The sequence below is a fragment of the Lathamus discolor genome, chromosome 2 (assembly GCF_037157495.1).
Source record: "Lathamus discolor isolate bLatDis1 chromosome 2, bLatDis1.hap1, whole genome shotgun sequence".
Lineage (NCBI taxonomy): Eukaryota > Metazoa > Chordata > Aves > Psittaciformes > Psittacidae > Lathamus > Lathamus discolor.
The window spans coordinates 72,541,407-72,561,543 of NC_088885.1; the positions used below are offsets into that span (position 1 = coordinate 72,541,407).

General features: G+C 40.5%; 2 protein-coding genes across 19 annotated transcripts in view; one reads left to right on the forward strand and one right to left on the reverse strand.

The window, feature by feature from the left end:
• Positions 1–8,873, reverse strand: part of FARS2 (phenylalanyl-tRNA synthetase 2, mitochondrial) — a 266,496-nt gene extending 257,623 nt beyond the window's left edge. For 2 of the 14 annotated variants that reach the window (XM_065667417.1, XM_065667407.1), the window contains exons 1-4: positions 7,900–8,039; positions 7,708–7,804; positions 5,103–5,202; positions 2,874–2,961 (exon numbers count right to left, since the gene is read on the reverse strand). Coding sequence is in view for 1 of the 14 variants with exons in the window: in XM_065667418.1 (XP_065523490.1) it covers positions 2,874–2,957; positions 8,589–8,771 (267 nt within the window). In the remaining 13 variants the exon portion in view is untranslated. The other 12 variants (XM_065667412.1, XM_065667410.1, XM_065667411.1 and 9 more) reach the window with 12 other exon arrangements.
• Positions 8,169–20,137, forward strand: part of LYRM4 (LYR motif containing 4) — a 90,460-nt gene continuing 78,491 nt past the window's right edge. For 2 of the 5 annotated variants that reach the window (XR_010610056.1, XR_010610057.1), the window contains exon 1: positions 8,185–8,855. Coding sequence is in view for 3 of the 5 variants with exons in the window: in XM_065667427.1 (XP_065523499.1) it covers positions 8,770–8,855 (86 nt within the window). In the remaining 2 variants the exon portion in view is untranslated. Of the gene's footprint in view, positions 8,856–20,137 lie in introns of all 5 variants that reach the window. The other 3 variants (XM_065667427.1, XM_065667426.1, XM_065667425.1) reach the window with 3 other exon arrangements.

The window sequence follows — 20,137 nt, forward strand, 5'->3', positions numbered from 1 at the left end:
CAAGCCTACTACCACTAACAACTTCATCATTAATGCTAGAAAATACAATATATTTGGGTCCATGGCTTGCAGGATAACAGGCTCCCAAGCATCTTCATGCTTTTTTGTTTAATGTTACCAGGTAACATCTCCTATAAGGCTTGTCAATGCTAATATACTTACTCCAGATAAAGCACAGCACAAAGAACAGATGAAAATTTTTGCTTGAAAGGCCTTGAGAAAGCCATATACTTTAAAGTCACGCTTCCCTCAGAGCAAGCCTCAGTGAAAGCAAGCTTTTAACAGAGCTCAGGATACATACGTTTCAAACTATGGAACACAGAAGTATTTCGCCATCCAGTCTTTAGACAACAAAGGCAACATCCCCTCATCTTGTATTTTGAGCCAAGATATGCACATTGACTGGGTGAAAGAAGCGATATAAGTTAGGGAAAAAAAGAAGACGATAACATGAAGAATCAAATCTTCATTATTAACGAAGAATAAGGTGGTGTTATAGCTCAAGGTCACGTATGACAAAAACTTGAGTTAATGCCATGTTAATTACATACTAAGAGAATCAAAGACATAATAATTGCTTTTTTTTTTTCTTCAAAATAATTTGTAGAATTGCACTTTGCAACATGCTGAAAGTTCCACAACAGGCACAGCAGGCTCTGTCACTCGAGGTCTGGAATGACAGCAGTAAGGCAAACTGGGGTCAAATGAACTGCTAATATCAGGTGAGGAAATAGGATTTGGTAGAACCTGCAATATCTCCGACACAGTGTTTATAAAAAAAGTTATGTAAGAAAACAGCACTGGGAACCTAATAAAAGAAACTAGTATAAGCACAGCTTTCCCACATACTTAGTTCAAGTCTTTACCTATCCAGCATAGTTTATTTGTCTGTAGAATGAGTATTACATTAAGAATATAACCTACCACAAGAAAACTGAAAAAAATGGCATCATCGTCTTGACATATATTGGGAGTGGAGGGGTGGGGAAAAAGAACCACAGCCTGTGCAAGAAGGGACAGGGACAGAAAAGAAAGCCAAAAAAGAAAGAGAGAGGTGTCAGAAAAGACTGAAACTCCTACCATCTTTCTCCTGTTTACCTTTATCAAGTAACACCTCTATCAGTTTAGAACAACTTTTTTTCATGAAAGTTCACAAAGTTAGTGTGCCAACATAAAAACCAACTTCAACAACCCTACACAGATCTGGTATTTAATTACCTCTTCAGTATCTCATAATTTTACATGTACAATACCATATTTGTCTATTTTAGACTATTATCTCCCCAAGGGAAGAGCTGGGGTAATGAACTATGCAATTTTTCACCCGAAAGTAAGAAGTATAATAAAAGTAAAAAAAAAAAAAAAATAATTCAAAAAAAGCTATGTTTACAGCCAAAACAAACAAGACAATGAAAAGATTATGCTAATACTCTCAGAAGTAAGAATACTGTCAATGAAGATCTTGAACACTGCCTTGAAAGTCAAATCAATCTTGAAATCATATTAAAAAAATTTAGAAGCACCATGAAATCTCCATAAGGACCCTGATAATCTGCTGTTTATGTTTTTCTCCATTTTAGATGCAGCACACATACTTCATCAAGAATCATTTCCAAAAAAAAGGCAAAAATTATTCAATTATTAAAATCACCTGCATAAAAAAAAAAATGAACGAAACAAAGTACGTATAGTGCCTGGGGAAAAAAAATAATCCCCAACAACAGAATGCAAAAAAAGCAAAACTGATCCTAGGCTACAAAGCATACCTGAAAAAGCTAATCACAGAAATTCTAGAACAAGGAGATACTTAATTCAGCACTCCAAACAGATGAACTCTCATTTATTTTCCCCGAACAGTACTTCAGACTGTTTCTTCCCCCATTTCACTTTCCTGCTTTTCTGCAGAATGTTAAATCCATTCCTATAGGTGAGCTGGCAGTTCAGCTTCATAGGTCTGTATCCCCACCTAAATCCACCCTCATCCCCCATCTGAGGTAAGATACAAAACTTTAGCTTATTCTGCTATGGGGTCAGGAACACGACAGACTGAAAGGTTAATAGATGGATCTGTAAGGCTGTAACTACTGCCTCTCCCAAGAGCTCACTGTCCATTCAGCAGAGCATCCTATGCTGGATTCTACCTTGCATCAGTTGTAAGTGGTTTGTAAAGTAAGAAGGCCCTATTTCTGCCACCTGTCTTTACACTGAACAGCGATTTATTGTTTAGGTAGTTGGGACAGATTTCAAAGGGATTATATTCAAAATATATCTATATCTCAATATAGAATCATAGAATCATAGAATAGTTAGGGCTGGAAAGGACCTTAAGATCATCTAGTTCCAACCCCCCTGCCATGGGCAGGGACACCTCACACTAAACCATGTCACCTAAGGCTCTGTCCAGCCTGGCCTTGAACACTGCCAGAGACGGAGCATTCACAACTTCCTTGGGCATCCCATTCCAGTGCCTCACCACCCTTACAGTAAAGAACTTCTTCCTTATATCCAATCTAAACTTCCCCTGTTTAAAGATAATAGAATTTGTCCTTCTGAATTTGCACTTCAGAAGACTATAATCTTCTACCTATCTACCTATTATTATTATCTACCTATCTTTATATCTCAGGTCTCGTTATTTTCTTTGTATTAGGAGTAAGGAAATACATGAATTCGACATGGAAAACAAAGTTTTATAGCTAGCATACATAGTATACCTGTCTCAAAGTTGGTGAAGATGAAGGAAGATTTGGTTTTAGTATTAATTAAAATGGAGAAAGACTGAAAATGTGTTACTAACTGAAAGGCAGTCACTGACTACCTGACAGCGCTGGTGTCGAAGATTTAGAAAACCACATTTATTTATAATTACTTACCCACAAGCAGAGGTAATCTTTCCTCAGCTCAGCTTCCTTGTGCCCATTAGCTTTAGTCAGTGCTTTGTTTCTTCTCTTCAGGGACTGGCTGAAAGACAAATTTTGGCACAGTCATTCCAGATATAAAAAACTTAAACAGATATAAAAAACTTAAACAGAAATAGAAAGAAAGTTCTGTCTAGAAGTGTGAAGGCATGTAAGGAAATACTGACAATTCATCTGATCTTACGAATGCACCAGAAGCACGATATATTTAGAAATACGTCCCTAATGCATTATCGTGAATGCTGGCCAGAGATCTGGATACATAAAACTGATACCGATACAAGATGAAAGCTCAAACATGTCAAGGATCATGCAAAATTAAGTTACCTTAAACTCTTCCATTACTACTATGCGCTAATATGGGTATGTCGTTTTCCTCATTTAAATGAGAACATTGCCCCATAGTTTCCCTTCCTCTCCAGAAATACTCTCTTTAGATTTCTTTGCTTCAGCTACATATTGTTGGATTTTTTTTCTGGACCGAAGTCCAAGCTACCAGAACCAAGTATCATATGGATGCACAGCAACATAAAAAATGAAAATGCATTACAAGTGGAAAAATCATATTCTCCCTCCACTCATCAGACATTCAGAAAACTAAACTTTCAATCCACTTAACCTTTGCTGCTTTACACATCCATTGTAAATCACAGGTTTGCTTAACCTTTCCCTTAAAAAAAATAAATTAGTGTTTTCCACACATCTCATGCTCAGAAGCCACACCCTTCCCCAACAACTCCTTGTCAGCATCTTATACAAAATACTTTCCACTTTTATTTCACCTCAGATAACATGTTTTCTTACATCAGCTCCACTCTACCTTATACCAATGTCCTCCTTACACCGATACTTTGCTCTAGGAATTGCTTCCAGAAGATAACCACACAACAAGAATTTATAAAAAATTGCTTAGTGAAGTGGATTTTCAGGGAAGGATGTAAGCAATAGCCCATGACTTGAGTGGTGCTAGCCCCTAGTATCATTTGACATGAGGGCCCATGTCCATAATGCAGGGTGCAGGAGACAAACTGAGATGCACCCAAACAGCAGGCTGTCTCAAAGCTGGGATATGGGAGTGGGTAACCAGAAAAAGAACCCACAGCACTGTGTTAGCTATGCATGAATCCCTAGTGCTGCAGCATGGAGAATATGGGGTGAACAGCATGACCTTTACTGCTATGATATTACTGTGTGCATGCTTTTATACCTATTCACATATACATATACATTCACATGTGACAAAAAATAAATTCAAGAGAAGAAAGACCTTTGCTCTAGCAAGACATCTTGGATGCAATCATCCTCCAACTAGAAAAGTTGGCAGTACCATTTGTAACCAACCTGGCAAATGCGAAATCACAAATCAGCAAAGAAGATACAGAAGTGACTACAAAGAGATTCTCAGTTGCTCTTAAACACAGTATCACACCACATTTTACAGCTGTGTTTGCTTTTTAAGCTAAAAATGTCAACATCTATTAAAAAAGGAAGAAAAAAAATTCAAAATAACTAAATAAGGCTAGTTGGATGACAGCTATTGAGAAATATGACAGTGCAAATCACAGAGGAGACAGAGGAATTACACAAACTGACTCTCAGAGGCTTAAATGAAAGAGCAGGATGAACTTAGGGAAGAGGGTGGCATAGGCTGAGCATCAGAAAACAACAGCAAGACACAATATAAAGTAAAATATTTTTTTTCCACACAAAAGAGGAATTTATTTAAGACTAAATTAGATAAAATTTAGTAGTAAGTGCAGTAAAAAAAGCCTTTCTGAATTGATGAGGTCATGGACAGGAACACTTGATAAACCCTGTCCTTCCCACTCTCATGATTAGGTTTCTTAGTAAGATTTTAGTATAACAATAGCATAGCAAAAATATATTCATTTCTTGTTGAATTCTTGTCTTGAAAATACCTTGAATTTCAACAGCATTAAGGTTAGAAGCATCATTCACATTTAATGTGACTATTACATGCCAAACTTTTAAGCATTATTGGTAACTTTAATCCCCTATTACTTCTCTCTCTTCTGCCTATTGCTGTAACATAAAATTATCCTTTCAATTTTGGGGTCTTATAGCATTTTTATTTCAGGCATTTCAGAGTTCACTTTGAAATATGTCCATTATCAACATCTTTCACAGTCAGTATGCTATATATCAACATTGCGTGTCACTGACCCAGAAGTTATCCATCATTGTTGAACTGTCCAGCTGCTTAGCATGATACACATTCAGCAGGCAGCATGATGGCCATGAAGTCCTCCGGTGTTCCACATGGCTACAGGAAATTAGAAGATTAGAACTGAGACCAACAAGGAAAACAAAATTCAGTGTTTCGCTCAGTTCAATGCCTGCAGCATGAGAGATCATGAACAAGCAAAGATTTAGGAGCAGTGCTAAAACAGGTATTCCCCTATTATTTCTGTATTACAACAGAAAAGCCACTACTGGTTAGGGGGTTTGATCCCCTATTATTACTATTTCTACAGTCCTACTTTAAACAATACACAACATTCTGCAATTCAAATTGGAAAGAGATGGGGTAACTCACAAAAAAAAACAGCTGACAGAGGAGTTTGTTCCCCCTTTTTTTTTCTTCTCTCTAAACTCTGAGGCAGAACTTTCCAAAATGCACAAATAATTTAGGAGCACAGCTGAATCTGAAACACGTGAATTTCTCCTCCTGCTTAAAAATATCCTTCACTATAGGACAATCAAATAAATATTTTTTTTTTTTTTTAAAGCAGAGTTATTCAAGGCCTCCTTGTCATACTATGGAAGTCTTACTCCCTATAGAGCATTGTTAAGTTATAGTTTGTTACTTTTGCAACTGAAGTCCACAAGTTTTCTTGATTTACAGTCCCTATTTTAAAGGTCCTACTCTACACTATGTAGGATCTCACTGTGCACAACACTGTCCATCAATAACTAAGAGCAGAAAAGACAGAGAAACCACAGCAGAAGGGAAAGGTTAGCATGCTTTCACAAATTAAAAAAACAATAGTTAGAAGAGATGATACTATCACAACAATCAATTATCATCCTGACCCCCAAAGAAAAATAATGAACATGAACAGCAGCGCACCAGGAAAGCACTTGCCCTCTTAGCGTTAAGTGCCACGCCATAAAGCTGAAACAGTGTACTACAAGGAACAATTCAGCAGCATATGACAAAACATCCAATATGCATTGGAGAATGTTAAAAGCTGTTCCCCTTCACATCAGTCTTGTTCTTGCCTGCTTGAGTTTTAATGTAATGAAGGTTAGGTCAGGGAAGGAAAACAAGAGGAAAGACTTTTTTCCTTGGGTATGTTTACTTTGCATTTGGTAGTACATTGCATGTGTTTATTGCCTATTCTAAACTTACGTTTCCATGCTTCTTTGAGAATTAAAAAAATAGTTATCTTAAAAAAAATGTATAAAACTGCAAAAATCGTCACAGAGATTCAGGAACAGGATTAGCACCTGCAGCTATTTCAAAATTCATAATTACTTTACAAAGACTAAATCAATAGTGTTCTTGTAAACAAAATTTGCCTACTGCGTTTTGCATTCTTCCCAATTACTCTCTCATCTTTTAGAGCTGAGGACTGGAGCATCAAAACTTCATTTCTCACAATAATAAAGGGGCTGTTATAAAATCAGATGGACTAACTGCCATGCTCATCTACAGAGTGATTTAATGTAACTTTGCTGAACTCTCAAAGCTAAGTTTTGCTCTGTGCATGACAGACCCGTGACTTTCAATCTGTCTGAAGCCTACGATCAAAATAACAGGTAGGGTTGCCTCTGCTGCTTTTCAGAACTCAGCAAGAGTTCTGCTTTAACACATATTAAGCAACCCAGCCACCAACAGCTGCAAAGATGGGGAGAATGAGCACCTCAAACTCCACTTCTAGCATGGCAACATGTGTCAGCAATATGGCTTGGGCTACAATGAGAATTTGGCTGGTCCCACAGGCAGCCAACGAGTACGCTTGACTTATATTTTTCTGTTTGGGTTTCCTGAATGAAAAAGCTAGCCCAAACCACATTGCTTTGTAACTTACAAGGGAAGGCCTCAAAAGCCTGATACTTATTAGTGTCTCAGTCACTTACATTTTTCTTCAAAATGCAACATTTCCTCTAACATTTCACATTTTGGCTTTGACAAAGAGAATACCCAAGAAATTTGCCATGTACAAAAAATCTCCACTTCCAGAAGCCTAACAAGGGTGCCAAAACATTGCATACCAATAAAGATGAATTTGAGATAAATCCATGTGTGTCTATACTATTTACATAGTAAATATTTACAACTATTTACAACTGTAAATTGCATCAGATGTACAACTAACACAAATAATACTCAAAGTACATATACACTCATATGAGCTCCACCAGTAGCAGCAACTGACACACTTTTGCCAGACACCTGTAGAACCTATATATACCTATAAGTTACAAAATCAAATTTATTCTGCAGTAGCAAAACTTTCATCAGAAGACGATGCTAAGTATATGGCACATGCTGCTTCCAGCAACAAAAACATCAAGATGCTTCTGGTATAACCAATAAAAGAAGTGCTTAAGTAGAAAAAAAAATTACCAGCCTCACAGCAAAGAGGAAAAAAAGCCAAAGATTTAGAAAACAGACAAGCAGAACTTAGTTTTTAAATGGTTCAGGTAGCCTGCTGCTCTGTGGCCTGTACAATGCATAGGCACTGAGTACACTGATTCTTGCCTGGGTACCTCCTTCTTCAAGGACAGTTTCAAGACACATAGGTCTGTGTGCGAAATTCACCTGAAGTTCAACACAGTCATCCAGCTTCTGAACACCTGCACAAATAGGGAAACTCAGGGGAGGGCACTAGTAAAGCCCACATGGTCATTTCTCAGAGCTGTGGAAAAATAGTGAGAAAACCCACAAACTTTAAAAATAAATGGATATTTCATATTGAGAATAAAAGCCCAGGAACAGGAAATGCTTGCCAACCTTCACACACTCATAACTTAACCAGTACCAGCACTACACACAGATCAAGTTAGCTTAAATAATGGAATCCAGCTTAAGCTCAGATACTGAGAGCAACACACCACACACAACTACAACACACCAGGCCCTGATGCACTAACACCAGAGAGCATTCATTGCAAACTCAGCGATTTTGATGCAGTTGCCAAACACCCATCACCTGTTGCTCGTTTCCAGGCCCTACATCAACCCCACCTCGCCAGCACCCACCTCCTCATGCAGCACACCAATAAAATGAATATGGGTGCACGTAACTAGGTTGCTATCACCGGCTAGTTTATCTGAACACTACTTTTGCTTTCGTTATCTCTTACGCCCTCCTGCCCTGACAGCCTTCGGCCCATTCACAGTACCGACCGAGCCAGACAGGATCCCCCGCGGAGAAGTAGTGGTGGCGCTTCAGGGTAAACCGAGCTTAAGCAACAACCCCGTGGCGGACCTGAAGGCACGTAGGCCCGGCAGCACCGGACAGGACTGAGCCGGCGAGACCGGCCCTGAGCCTAAGGCGCAGAAAGACCGCCCGCCGTCCCCCAGAGCTGCCTCAGCCGAGGAAGAGCTTCCTCCTCCTCGCTCGGCTCGGCTCCGCCCTAGGCCTGTCGCTGGGCCCAGGCCGACCCGCGGCCGCTGCTCCTCTCAGCTCCGCCACTCACCGCCAGGCCGTGCGCTCCCGCTCCTGCAGCCGCCGTTGCCCCCTCCCCTGCCTGCCCGCCGCGGAGGCGCGCAGAGGCCGGCGCGGGTGCCGGTAGGCGGCTCCGGAGGCCGGCACGGCCTCGGGCGCTACGGGCGGGGAAAGGGGCCTCGCCGCGGGAGGACCCACCTGGTGCCGGCAACATGGCAGCGTCCAGCCGGGCCCAGGTGCTGCGGTTGTACCGGGCCCTGCTGCGGGAGAGCCAGCGCTTCAGCAGCTACAATTACAGGTGCGCTCGCGGCCTGGGCGGGGACCCGCGAAGGCGTGGGGGTAACTGGGGTGGGGAATGCCGGCGTCGCTTGGGGACGGGCGTGAGGGGCTCGGTTTTGAGGGGCGTAGGGGAGCCGTGTCCTCCCCGTAGGGCCGTGCCCTGGGGGCATGAGCGAGAGCGGGCCCGGCCGCGGCAGCATGACTGGCCCGGGGCCTGGGCCTTGCTCCGGGAGCAGTCAGACCCCGGGTCCTGTGTCTAGCCCCGGGCTGCCTCAAAAGCACCGGATTAGAGAGTGTCCCTGTTGTAGGAGGAAGCGACAAGACCGAGATTGTTCTAGGTTAAAAATTTCGTGCCTGGTCTGGATGCTGCCCTTCTGTCAGGGGAGAAAAGGAACCAGGTTGCAGCCCCGGTTGTGCTGGAGGAGGTTGGGTTCCCGGCCAAACCCTGGCACCGTGTGCTGTGTGCGATGAGGTTGCAGGGTTCACTCGTCCCGCCACCCATGATGCCGTACTGTGTGACTGGCTGCCTTCATGGCTGTTGGTGAAAGGCCTGGTTTTGGCAAAGGGTATGCCTGCCTGTGTGCTACAGGCATAGGCCTGGTCTCCGTTAGGTGTCTGCTGCATTCACGGGGGGTGCTCCCCACCAGCACTGGCAAAATTGCATTACCCACTGGTAGTTTACTCAGTTGACTGGTCAGTTAGACCAGAGGCAGAGACATGTGAGCTATCTTTGCTGTGATTCATCTCCAGCCTGGTAAGAATTGGGTACAGAAGACTTTGAACTTGCATAACCATGGTGAGCTTCCAGGCATAAGTATTCCTCAGACCTTGTGTGAGGTAATGCCATGAGAAGAAAGGCTGTGGGGCTGAAACTTAGCTGTAGCTAATAAACCTTCATTGCTAACTCCATGCAGCAGCACATGTGTGCGTCATGTTCCCGTACTATCAAGATATCCACCTGATCTTTGCTGTTGTTCTGGCTAACAGAGGATTGTATGTAATGGGGATGGCTTGATGCCTGAAATGTGCAGTTGGTGGATAGCTGAATGTAGCTCCTGTCTGGGCCACAGCAATGAGCTTGTGCTGGGGAGTGATCAGAGAGGAAGCTGAGTCCACAACAGTGGGAGGAAGCAAGCCAGTACTACCTCAGAGTGGTGGCACCAGTCTCACAGACCCTATGTGGACCCCCCCACCTTTGCCCAGCCCCTATACCATACCCAGAGCCCAGTCCCCCTCCCGGCTCCCCCCAAAATATATACCTCGGGCACCTTGGCTGTATGGTAATTTTGGCATGCAGCTCAAAGGCAAGGCTATCCCGCAGTAAGAGGTGCATCAATGAGTTTTCTGTTTAACACAATATAAAACTTTTTGTTCTGTTTCTTTTAGTGTTTTTATTCTAGTAAATTTTAGAGGATAGAAATAATAAGATAGGTGTTTACCTTGGATATCTGGGGTTTTTTTGATGCCATATCATAGTGCAAGTTTTCCCTTTCCTTAATGGAGATATCTCAGTTTTTGAGGCTGTCCTTAAATACTGTACAATCAGCAACTGTATAAAGTCTTGCCATGTATACACATTATGCATTTGTGTCCACTAAAAGCAATAGCAGTTCCTAGCAAGAAACAGTCAGCCGCTACTATATGTAGAGATCTGCTGGGACCACAACAACAGTCCTGCCTTAGTGTTTATGCCACACCCATAGCTAAAATTGACAGTTTGCTGACTGCTTCTGTGCCAAGATAAGCGTGTCCTTGGGGCTGCTCTAATATGATATGGTAATACCCTGGAGCAAGCCTAATGCTTTTGTAAAGAGCCAATTTGTAGTAAAGTAGGTTTTGAAGATTCATCTTATTGATTCATTATTTCAGTTAAAGAATTTCAGGATGTTTTATTATTGCAAGCAATATGGATTTGTAAGTGTGCATCTGGAGTATGATTTGCTTGCTGTGCATTTTCTCTTAAATGTGTATATATAGATTGTGATGGAAAAATCAGTATTTTTGTTTTGTGACTTTCCTAGTAAATACAATGTATATATCATCTGGTAGTATCTAGTATTTATTTTTACCATCCAAAAGAACTTTTAATGCTGTGACTATGAAGAATAAAGTTAATTTCTTAAAGTAACTGAGGTTACCACTGACAGCCTTCAGAATAACACACAGGAACATCTCCAAAGCCCTGCAGTAAACATAATGGATTGTTTGGAGGCCCAGATGTGTGGGCCAGGTTTTAACAGCAGGGAGAGAGAATTTAGTAGACTGTAAGTAATTTCATGTCTGCCCTTCTGCCCTATTACCCATGCAGACTATCTGAGGAAGGAAGAGTGATTTGTACTGGAGGAAAAGCGATAAGCAAAGAGGGAAGATGTTAAGTTTCGAATCCAGAAGTGGTTTTTAGAGTGTACTGTTTTCTTCTTGGCTGACAAAAAGTAGATCCTCTGATGTTTTATGTGTTGGATTGCAGTCTAACCTAAATTGATTTAAGGGATAGTTTCTAAACAGAATAAAATTTGTTATTTAAATAATGGCTTTATGTTGTTTGGGGTTTTTTTGGTACAGAAAACAGAAAATTTATAAACTTGTGAAAGCTGTTAAAACATCTGGTTGCAAATGATAGTAATCTGAATTTACAAGTTTCTTGTTTGCTTAACATGACTGAAGCTCGGTGGTCACAACATGGGAATGTAGTCAAAGAGGGTTTTTTTCTAAAAGAGAGCGCAGGACTGCAGCAGGTCACCCGGAGAGATTTTTGACATCTCCATTTTTGACGACTTCATGACAGGTTTAACCAAACAGCACCATGGCTGACCTATGGGTAGGCCTACTTCAAGTAGGAAGTTGACTTTGATAAGCTTCAGAGATTCTAGTTAAAAAACATTACTATGATTGTTAGGTCACCAGCCTGCCTTGGCCTATAAAGAAACTGACACTGGCTAGAATGTTCTGGGAAACATAGTATGACATGCTTTTGGTTGGTCTCCTCTCCAGTTCTTTGATTTCCTATAGTTATGAGCAATATCAGATATGGTAAATCTCTCTGGATTTTTTTTTTTTTATAATTAATACAGGTTTAAAAGGTATTTCTTGATTTATTTTATATTATTCCAGTTATCCATTATGTACTCTATTAACTGCCGAATGTTGTGGGTTTTATTTATAAAACTATAAATCGTATGTATATAAATCAACTACATAGGGGTTGGAACTAGTTGATCTTAAGGTCCTTTCCAGCCCTAACCATTCTAAGATTCTTTGCAAATTGCATTTTAATGGAATGTTATTTTTTAATTAGAATATGCTATATTTGAAAAGTAGTTGCATAAAACTACTGAGAATACAGAAGAATCAGGGAAGGAAAATTGTCAAAACAGGTTTTGCATTGGAAGCAAGTTAATTGAATGCATGCAATTTCATCTGAGACATGTCCTTCAAGATTTTAAAACTAGTAAATCTGATTTTTTACAAATCTCTAACCTAAGAACAAACCTGAACAAAGTAAATAATTGTTCTATTTCAGTGCTAGTTGCTTTTCCTGCTTTGGGTAATACAGTTGTTGATGTGATTTTAGGGAGTCATAGAACATACAACTGTAGAACAACCCAGGTTGGAAGGGACCTCCGAAGGTCATCTTGTCCCGCCTCTTGTGGGAAAAGGATGGTTGAGATTATCTAGGACCCTGTCCAATTGCATCTTGAAAACCTCCAGTGATCAGGACTCTACCATGGCCTCCATGTCCCTGAGGAGGTTGTTCCAGTGACTGATTGCTCTCACTGGGAAAGATTTTTTTCTTATACCCAGATGAAGCCTCTCCTAGTGTAACTTGTAGTTGTTACCCCTTGTGTTATCCATGTGGTTCCTTGGGAAGCCATCATGAGATTCCTCCCCCCTCCCTCCCAGCCCCAAGCCTCCTCCAGTCAGAAAAGACTTAACTCTTGTGGCTCTTCCTTAGACCTCCAGTCTGTCCACGTCTTTCTTGAATTGTGTGGACCAGAACTCAGCAATCCAGGTGCAGCCTGGGAAGTGCTGAGTGTGATGATCCCCTCTGCTAGTAATAGCCCTGCCTGTACAGACCAGGATCTGATTTGCCTTCATTGATGCAGTAGCACACTGCTGACTCATTTTCAGCTGCTTGTCCATCAGGCCCCCCAGGTCTCTTTCGGGGAGGCTGTTCCCCAGCCACACAGATCCTGTCCTGTGCTGGGCTCCTTGTTTATGTCCTTCCAGGTGCAGGATCTTGTACTTGTCTTTGTTGAACTTCATATGGTTTTTGATTTAGTCTTTGAAAGATTTTATGTCTAGAAAATCTTCATTTTAAAAATCTCAAGGTGCTTGTGAGAAATGTTGCTTTTGCATTCTGAATGAAAGTTTGGGAAGTTAAAATTCAGAGATTCTGCTATACAGGGCAGAGCATGTTCTTAAGGCATGTTCAGTCTTTTACCATTAAAGCTGTTCTTCTTGGGGGGGAAGGTTTCTGATTCCGATGTTTTGGCATTAAGCTTAATATCCAAATTTAATGTAGAAGTTTGGTGAGACAAAGTTTTAACAGAACTTAGATTTTTACAATTTGAGGTCTTCTGCATGCATGAAATCAGAGTAAATGACAATGCTAACAACTAAAATTATTGTTTTGGGAGGGTTTTTTATTTATTTTTTTTTCCTTGTGGCAATGAGTTGTTACTCCCATAAGCCTGAAAAAAGTTTTTTTCATGGTCACTGTCATTAAATTTAGCATAGACTCCCTGTGTGTAGGTGTGGTAACTCTTACTGATATACATAAATAAGCTGATCTGTGTTAATGAAAATATTTCAGCTGGTTATGGCTGTGTGTGCAAGGTTTAGTCTGCTTTTTGGAAACAGGAAAATGGAAAAAGGAACTGTGTTAGATGCCAACTGCTGTTATGCAAAGATAGATAGTTACTACTGATTAAACACAAAAATAAACAACTATTTTGGACAAGGGGCCTGGTTTAGCAATGTGCCATTTCTCATTGTTTCTGTTGTTGTTCCACTACTGTCAGTGTTCTCCATTTCGAGACTTCTTGCTAACTGCTACACAAATTTAAGTCTTGATCAAATAGTAAGTGTGCTGATCAACTTCTTCTGCTAAGGTGAAGAGCTGGGACAGTGCAGTATATTGGCATATGCAACATAATTCACATCAAGTAACTAAGTAAAATTTAGGGGAAAACAGCCCAGCACCTTTTTAAATCTGGGTTTCTTTCTCTTCCTCCTGACATACCTTATTTAGTCACTTTAATACTTTGCGTATCACTTAGGTGATTTAACAGCCATGTTACAATTTTACATGCGATAGTTATCTAAGTTGAATAAGCCTTTTTCTTACTGGCTCTCCTAACGAAGTTTGTGATTGACAAGATGTGCCAGCACAGTGTCAGTTTTTTGGTATGTTTCTGTGTGCTAGGAAGGAAAAGTAAGACTAAATGGTGATATTAAAAAAATATATAAAAAAAGTCCAAAACCATGAGGAAACAAAGGCATGCCATGTTATAGAAAGTACTGTGCTCTGTCTGAAGTGCTAGTTCATTGCTGAGATAAGAAATGCAGGAAAAAACCAAAATGTCAGTTCTGATCAGCACAGCTATCTGGCTTATTTGTAGAGTAAGGTGACTTAACTGCAGCTTTATGGTATCCATTTTTTAGCTTGGCTGTGCAAAGAAAGCAGGTAACTTATTTTTCCTTCTATGTAATTGTTGGCTGTGTTCTGAGTGATAATAAACTTTAGGAGGTTTTGACTTAATTTTCCACACGAGTAAATGGCTATCTCTGTGATCTACTTGAAAACTATAAAAAAAGTCAGGGCTGCAAGCAGCTGTGGTGTTCCTGAGCCTGGGGTGCAGGGTGGTTTCCATTCTGCACCGTTATAGACGCTTGTTTTGGTCTGGCAGCTGCATGACCCCAAATAATGGGCAAACAAGTACTGCACCTTTGCAGATCAGTGTTGTAAAGCATTCGCACAGCTTTGTGATTGGCCTTATTAATACCTCCTTCTTTGGGGAGATAACTCTTGGCCATTTCAGTGACCACATACTATGCAGATATTTTGCTTTTATGTTATTTTATGGTCTTTTATGCACACAATTATAGAATGGCTTCGGTTGAAAGGGACCTTAAAAGATATCCAGTTCCAACTCCCCTGCCATAAGCAGGGACACATTCCAGTAGACCAGGTTGCTCAAAGCCCTGTATAACCTGGCTGCCCAGGAATGGAGCAGCCACAGCTTCTCTGGGGAACCTGTTCAGTGCATCATCACTCTCACAATAAAGCGCCTCTTATATCTAATCTATATCTACCCTTTTTCAGTTTAAAGCCTTGTCCTATTCATTAAATTTCTTTGCAAAAAGCTCCTGTCCAGCTTTCTTGTAGGCCCCCCTTTATGTACTGGAAGGCTGCTGGATGGTCTCCCTGAAGCCTTTGCTTCTCCATGCTGAGCCACCCTGAGTCTCTCTGCCTGTCCTCATAGGAGAGGTGCTCCAGCTCTCTCATCATCATTGTGGCACTCCTCTGGCCGTGCTCCAACAGCTCCATGTCCTGTTTGTGTTGGGAGCCCCATAGCTGAATGCAGTACTTCAGGTGGGGGTCTGATGAGAGCAGAATAGAGAGGGAGAGTCACCTCCCTCAGCCTGCTGGCCATGTTCCTTTTGGTGCAGCCCAGCATATGATTGGCTTTCTGGGTTGCAATACTGCCAGGTTATGTTGAACTTTTTAATCAACCAAGACCCCCCATATCCTTCTCACGGGTGCTCTCAGTCTGTTCTATGTAGCTGTGCTTGAGATTACTCCAACCCTGGTGCATGACTTTGCACTTGGCCTTGTTGAACTTCATGAGTTTTTGCGTGGGCCCCCCTCTCCAGCCCACCAAGGTACCTCTGGATGGCATCCCTTCCCTCCAGCGTGTTGACCTCACAACACAGCTAAGTGTTGTTGGCAAGCTTGCTAAAGATGCACTTGATCCCACTGTCCATGTCACTGACAAAAATGTTGAGCAATGCCACTCCCAATACTGACCTGAGGAATGCCACTTATCACCAGTCTCCACTTGGACATCAAGCTGTTGACCACAGCTCTTTGAGTGCAACTATCCAGCCAACTCCTTATCCACTAAGTGTTCCATCTGTGAAATCCATGCCTCTCCAGTTTAGAGACAAGGATATCATGTGGGTCAATGTCAAATGCTTTGCACAAGTCCAGGTAGATGATGTCAGTCACTCTTCCATTATCCACCAATACTGTAACCCTGTAATAGAGGAATACCAAATTTGTATGGCACAATCGCTGTCGCCAATCACCTATTACCTGTTCTACCAGAATCATTTATGCTTCAATAGGGTTATTAGTGTTAAATCTGAATGCACAAGAGCTCTGGATGGTGTTCATCTGTTGATTAGGATGGGAACTGTGAAAAGCATCAGGATGATTACACTCTGAATTGTAGTAAAACATGGAAATGCATACACTTTTGGGGAAAATCTAGAGGCATAGGAACATAATTTTGGAATGTCAGACTTTGGGAGTGACAGTATTGAAGTATTTCCATTTGACTTCAGTATTCAATACTTAAAATATTTTGGAAAGACAACTAAAGCACTCTGTTCCAAAAATGTCAAAACATAGCCATTATACCATCTGAAAGGAAATTTTAAACCAAATGGGAATCATTTTGACAAATGTTTTGATTTTTTTTGATAGTAACATTTCCTAACTGAGAATCATTCCATCAAAGTTCTGTTGATCATAAGGCGTTACTTTCTTGGATTTCGAGGTACAACAGTGGTTGTCATTTTCCAAAAGTACTCACTTTACCCTTGTAAAATTTTGCTCTTCCAAAACAATAAAGGGTAACTGCATGCTGGTTTTGCTGTACTTTTCTTGACTTCCTTTTCTTGGCAGAGGAGAGTTTTGAATAGTAATGACTTGGAAGGAAAGTCTGGAGTCCTAACTGGCATAAGGAGTTCTGGAAAAACTGAAGTTTTGTAGTTGGAAGGCAGATGAGTGGGGGCTTCCTTAAAAGCCTGGTTAATGGACTTTGTTATTTTAGTAAAGGCACCCAAATTGAGTAAATATCATGTGGTTATTACTCAAGACATTATTTGCTGTCTATGTATAGCACAGTAGAACAGTGACATTTTTTATGTAAGGCTTAATTAGCAGTAAAATTTGTTTATGAACTAATGAGAGTAATAGAAAAAATACTGCCTCTAGCACTGATTCATTTCAATTAGACATACGCATGTGATTTCTAGTAAATGAAAAACACTTTATAATGTAGTAATTGTTTCCTAGTTCACCTCCAGCTTTCCTTACATTTGAATGTGGCTTTAACTAACATAGCCTGGTCTAGTGGAAGGTGTCCCTGCCCATGGCATGGGTTTGAAACTTGATGATCTTTAAGGTCCCTTCTAACCCAAACCAGTTTATGTTTCTATGATAACATTTAGTTACTCACTGTATTCGTCTGTATGCTGTCCATGATAAAAAGATGCTGACCTTATAACATCAAGACTTATTCAAGGCATAGACAGAGCTAGTATTTCAAGTATTCTGAAGACAACCAGATTTAAAAATTAAAAATCAAAGTAATTTTGCAAAAGGAAAACACTGCAGTCAATCAGGTAATACTGAGAACCACTTCTGGCAGCAATGGATAGCAACAATGTGTTCTGAACTACCTCTTTTGGGTTTGCTGACGAAGAAAGTACATTGTACTAGATCATTCATGGCTGTCTGCTTTTCCAAGAAAAATGGGCATGAAAATAAAACTTTCTTGTTTTCTAGCATGGGGAATATTTGGGCCATCTGTTCTGTGACTGTTTTGCTCAGAACTCAGTACAGAGGATGTTCCAAGAATCCCCTTGGTGATTCTTAGTGGTATTATAGTTCTTTCTTAAGAATGAAGATGCCACAATTCATTTATTCAGTATTCTGGTTGGAGTAGCATTATCGAAAATGGCCTTTTCGCTTATGTTTTTTGTACTTTTCGTTCTGTTCTGTTCTTCTTCATTGAATCTCCACATAAAATTACAAGGTTTTCTCAGGACACTGCACAACTGAACAATTAATAGTGTAGTACAAGTCTCATTACAAATGAATCTCTGTTGTATTACAGGGCCTTCCCCTTCTCCGCCTCCTCCCCCCTTGAATCCAATAGCAGTTAGATCGAAAGATGTGGAACTTAAATTTGGGAAATGCTGATTTATAAGTTGGTATAATTTGCTGCATGTTTTTTAAGAGACTTTGCAAGAAACTAGTGTTTAAATACAGCTCCCTGAACATTTTACATCAAATCAGCACGCGATTCAAAATGTCTTGTGGGACAGTCGCATTCTCCACAAACTTTATTGCCAGGTCATGACCGTCCTTCTGAGTGTGCTTGTCTAGCATATCGTAGTCTGGAACCAGTAAAGGCCTGTTTGTAAATCATTAGCTTGTATAAAAGCAAGATTGCCTTATTTCAGCTGCCAGAGAAAGTATGTGGTGGGTTTTTTTTAAAAAAAAGACAATCTTCTCCTGAAACTATAATCAGTTCTGATACACTGGCAATGATTAATCTGTCATGGTATTGAAGGTTGCGTAATTGAACTTGGTCATGTGACTTTAAGTGGCTATGAGAATAATTTGGTGTATCACATGAGGTCAGTCTTTACAGAGTTGCCTGTCTCTTGCATAGCATGTGACTTCTGCTAACTAGCATTTACTTACAGGATACGTGGTATTTTTGCATGGTAGTCTTTATTTATTGGAATTCTTTCTCCAACAAACATACAGGTTGTCACAGTGCTCGTTTGCAGTCACAGGCAGATAAAAACATCTGAACATCATTTGCATAAGCAGGAGAAATGTGGATATGGGTTTCCTCAGAGCCTTGGTGTTGGAGAAAGTCAGTTTGTCTTGTGGATAGCCACTGCTGATGGTTACATGTTCAGTGAATGTTAAATACTTTTCTGCACACTATGTTAGCACAGGAGTGAAAGAGTTAAATAGACAGGGGAGAGGGGTTCTTATGTTGTTATTTATTTGCATTGTTAATCACAGTTAAGAACAGGGGAACTGAGAGTGGAAGGTGACAGGTAGGTACAAGCCATCATGTTTTCTGAAGTTTTGGATTTAATCGGTAATGGAATCCTTTGTGAAACAATTCAGCCATTCATGAAAACATGCCTTCCCTCGTAATCAATGTTTTTATTTATTTAAATAACATCAGGCTCCTTCCTTCTCAAGAAAATGTTTTAAAGTCAGTACAGCTCAACTGAAGTACATAAGACATAGTACAAGCTGCAGTGTGTCCTAGAGGTTTATAGCTTGAATTATGTTCTGGATGTGAAACAAAGCACGTTGTGTTGCCTTGAAATTAACCTGCTACGAAGTTCCAGAATACGTCTTCGACTCATATAAAATATCACAGTGGTATTTTTAGTCCATTAAATTGGCAAATACATTTTCAAATTAATGGTCTTCATATGTAAACGGGTTTTGAAGGGGAAACATTGATTTGAGTAGTTTTATCACTGTTCAGAGTAAATTAGATGTCTCATAATGCTTTTTCACTGATCTGACTCATTTACAAGATGTAAATAAATGTTGAAGTGTTTTGTTTACAAAATAGTAAGAATAAATATCTTTTGTGTAGATAAGGTTAAATAGGTTTCCAGGTTTGCAGAGGATGAATACATAGGATGAATATGATGCTACAAGCTACAGTGATGCAGTGTTGAGCAAATAAGTATACTAACATACTGAGACAGAGCTCGTCATTCTGTGAACTAGTGGCAGTACGTACTAACCTATATGGATTTTGAGGCTTGATTGTGGGGTTCTATTTCCTAACAATTTGCTGCAGCCCTTGAAGGAGAAATTCTCCATCAGTACGAGTTATTGCCACCATTAGCTAGGGACCTGGTGCTTCTTCAACTTCTATGAGTAATTTATTCTGAGACTGGAAACCTTTACCACTACCCCGGGGATTGGAAGGTCATGTTGCATGTCAAAGGGAAGGTAATCTGCCCTAGTCATACCATGTTATATGGAAAACACTGTTATCATAAATAGAGCACCCTTCATAGCTCTTTTCCTCTCCTAATAACTCATGCGGTAACCTCAGCCAGTACTCATCTGAGTCCCTGGGTTTTAAGCCACATGTTGACTCCACGTTTAGAGTACCTGAGAAGAAGAACTCACAGCCATGTGGTTATGGGAGGGAAAGGAGCTGGTGTTTGCTGTATGGGAATTTTTCTTACTTGCAAATAAAGAACAAAAGTCCTTTTTTTGTCAGATGCTTTTCG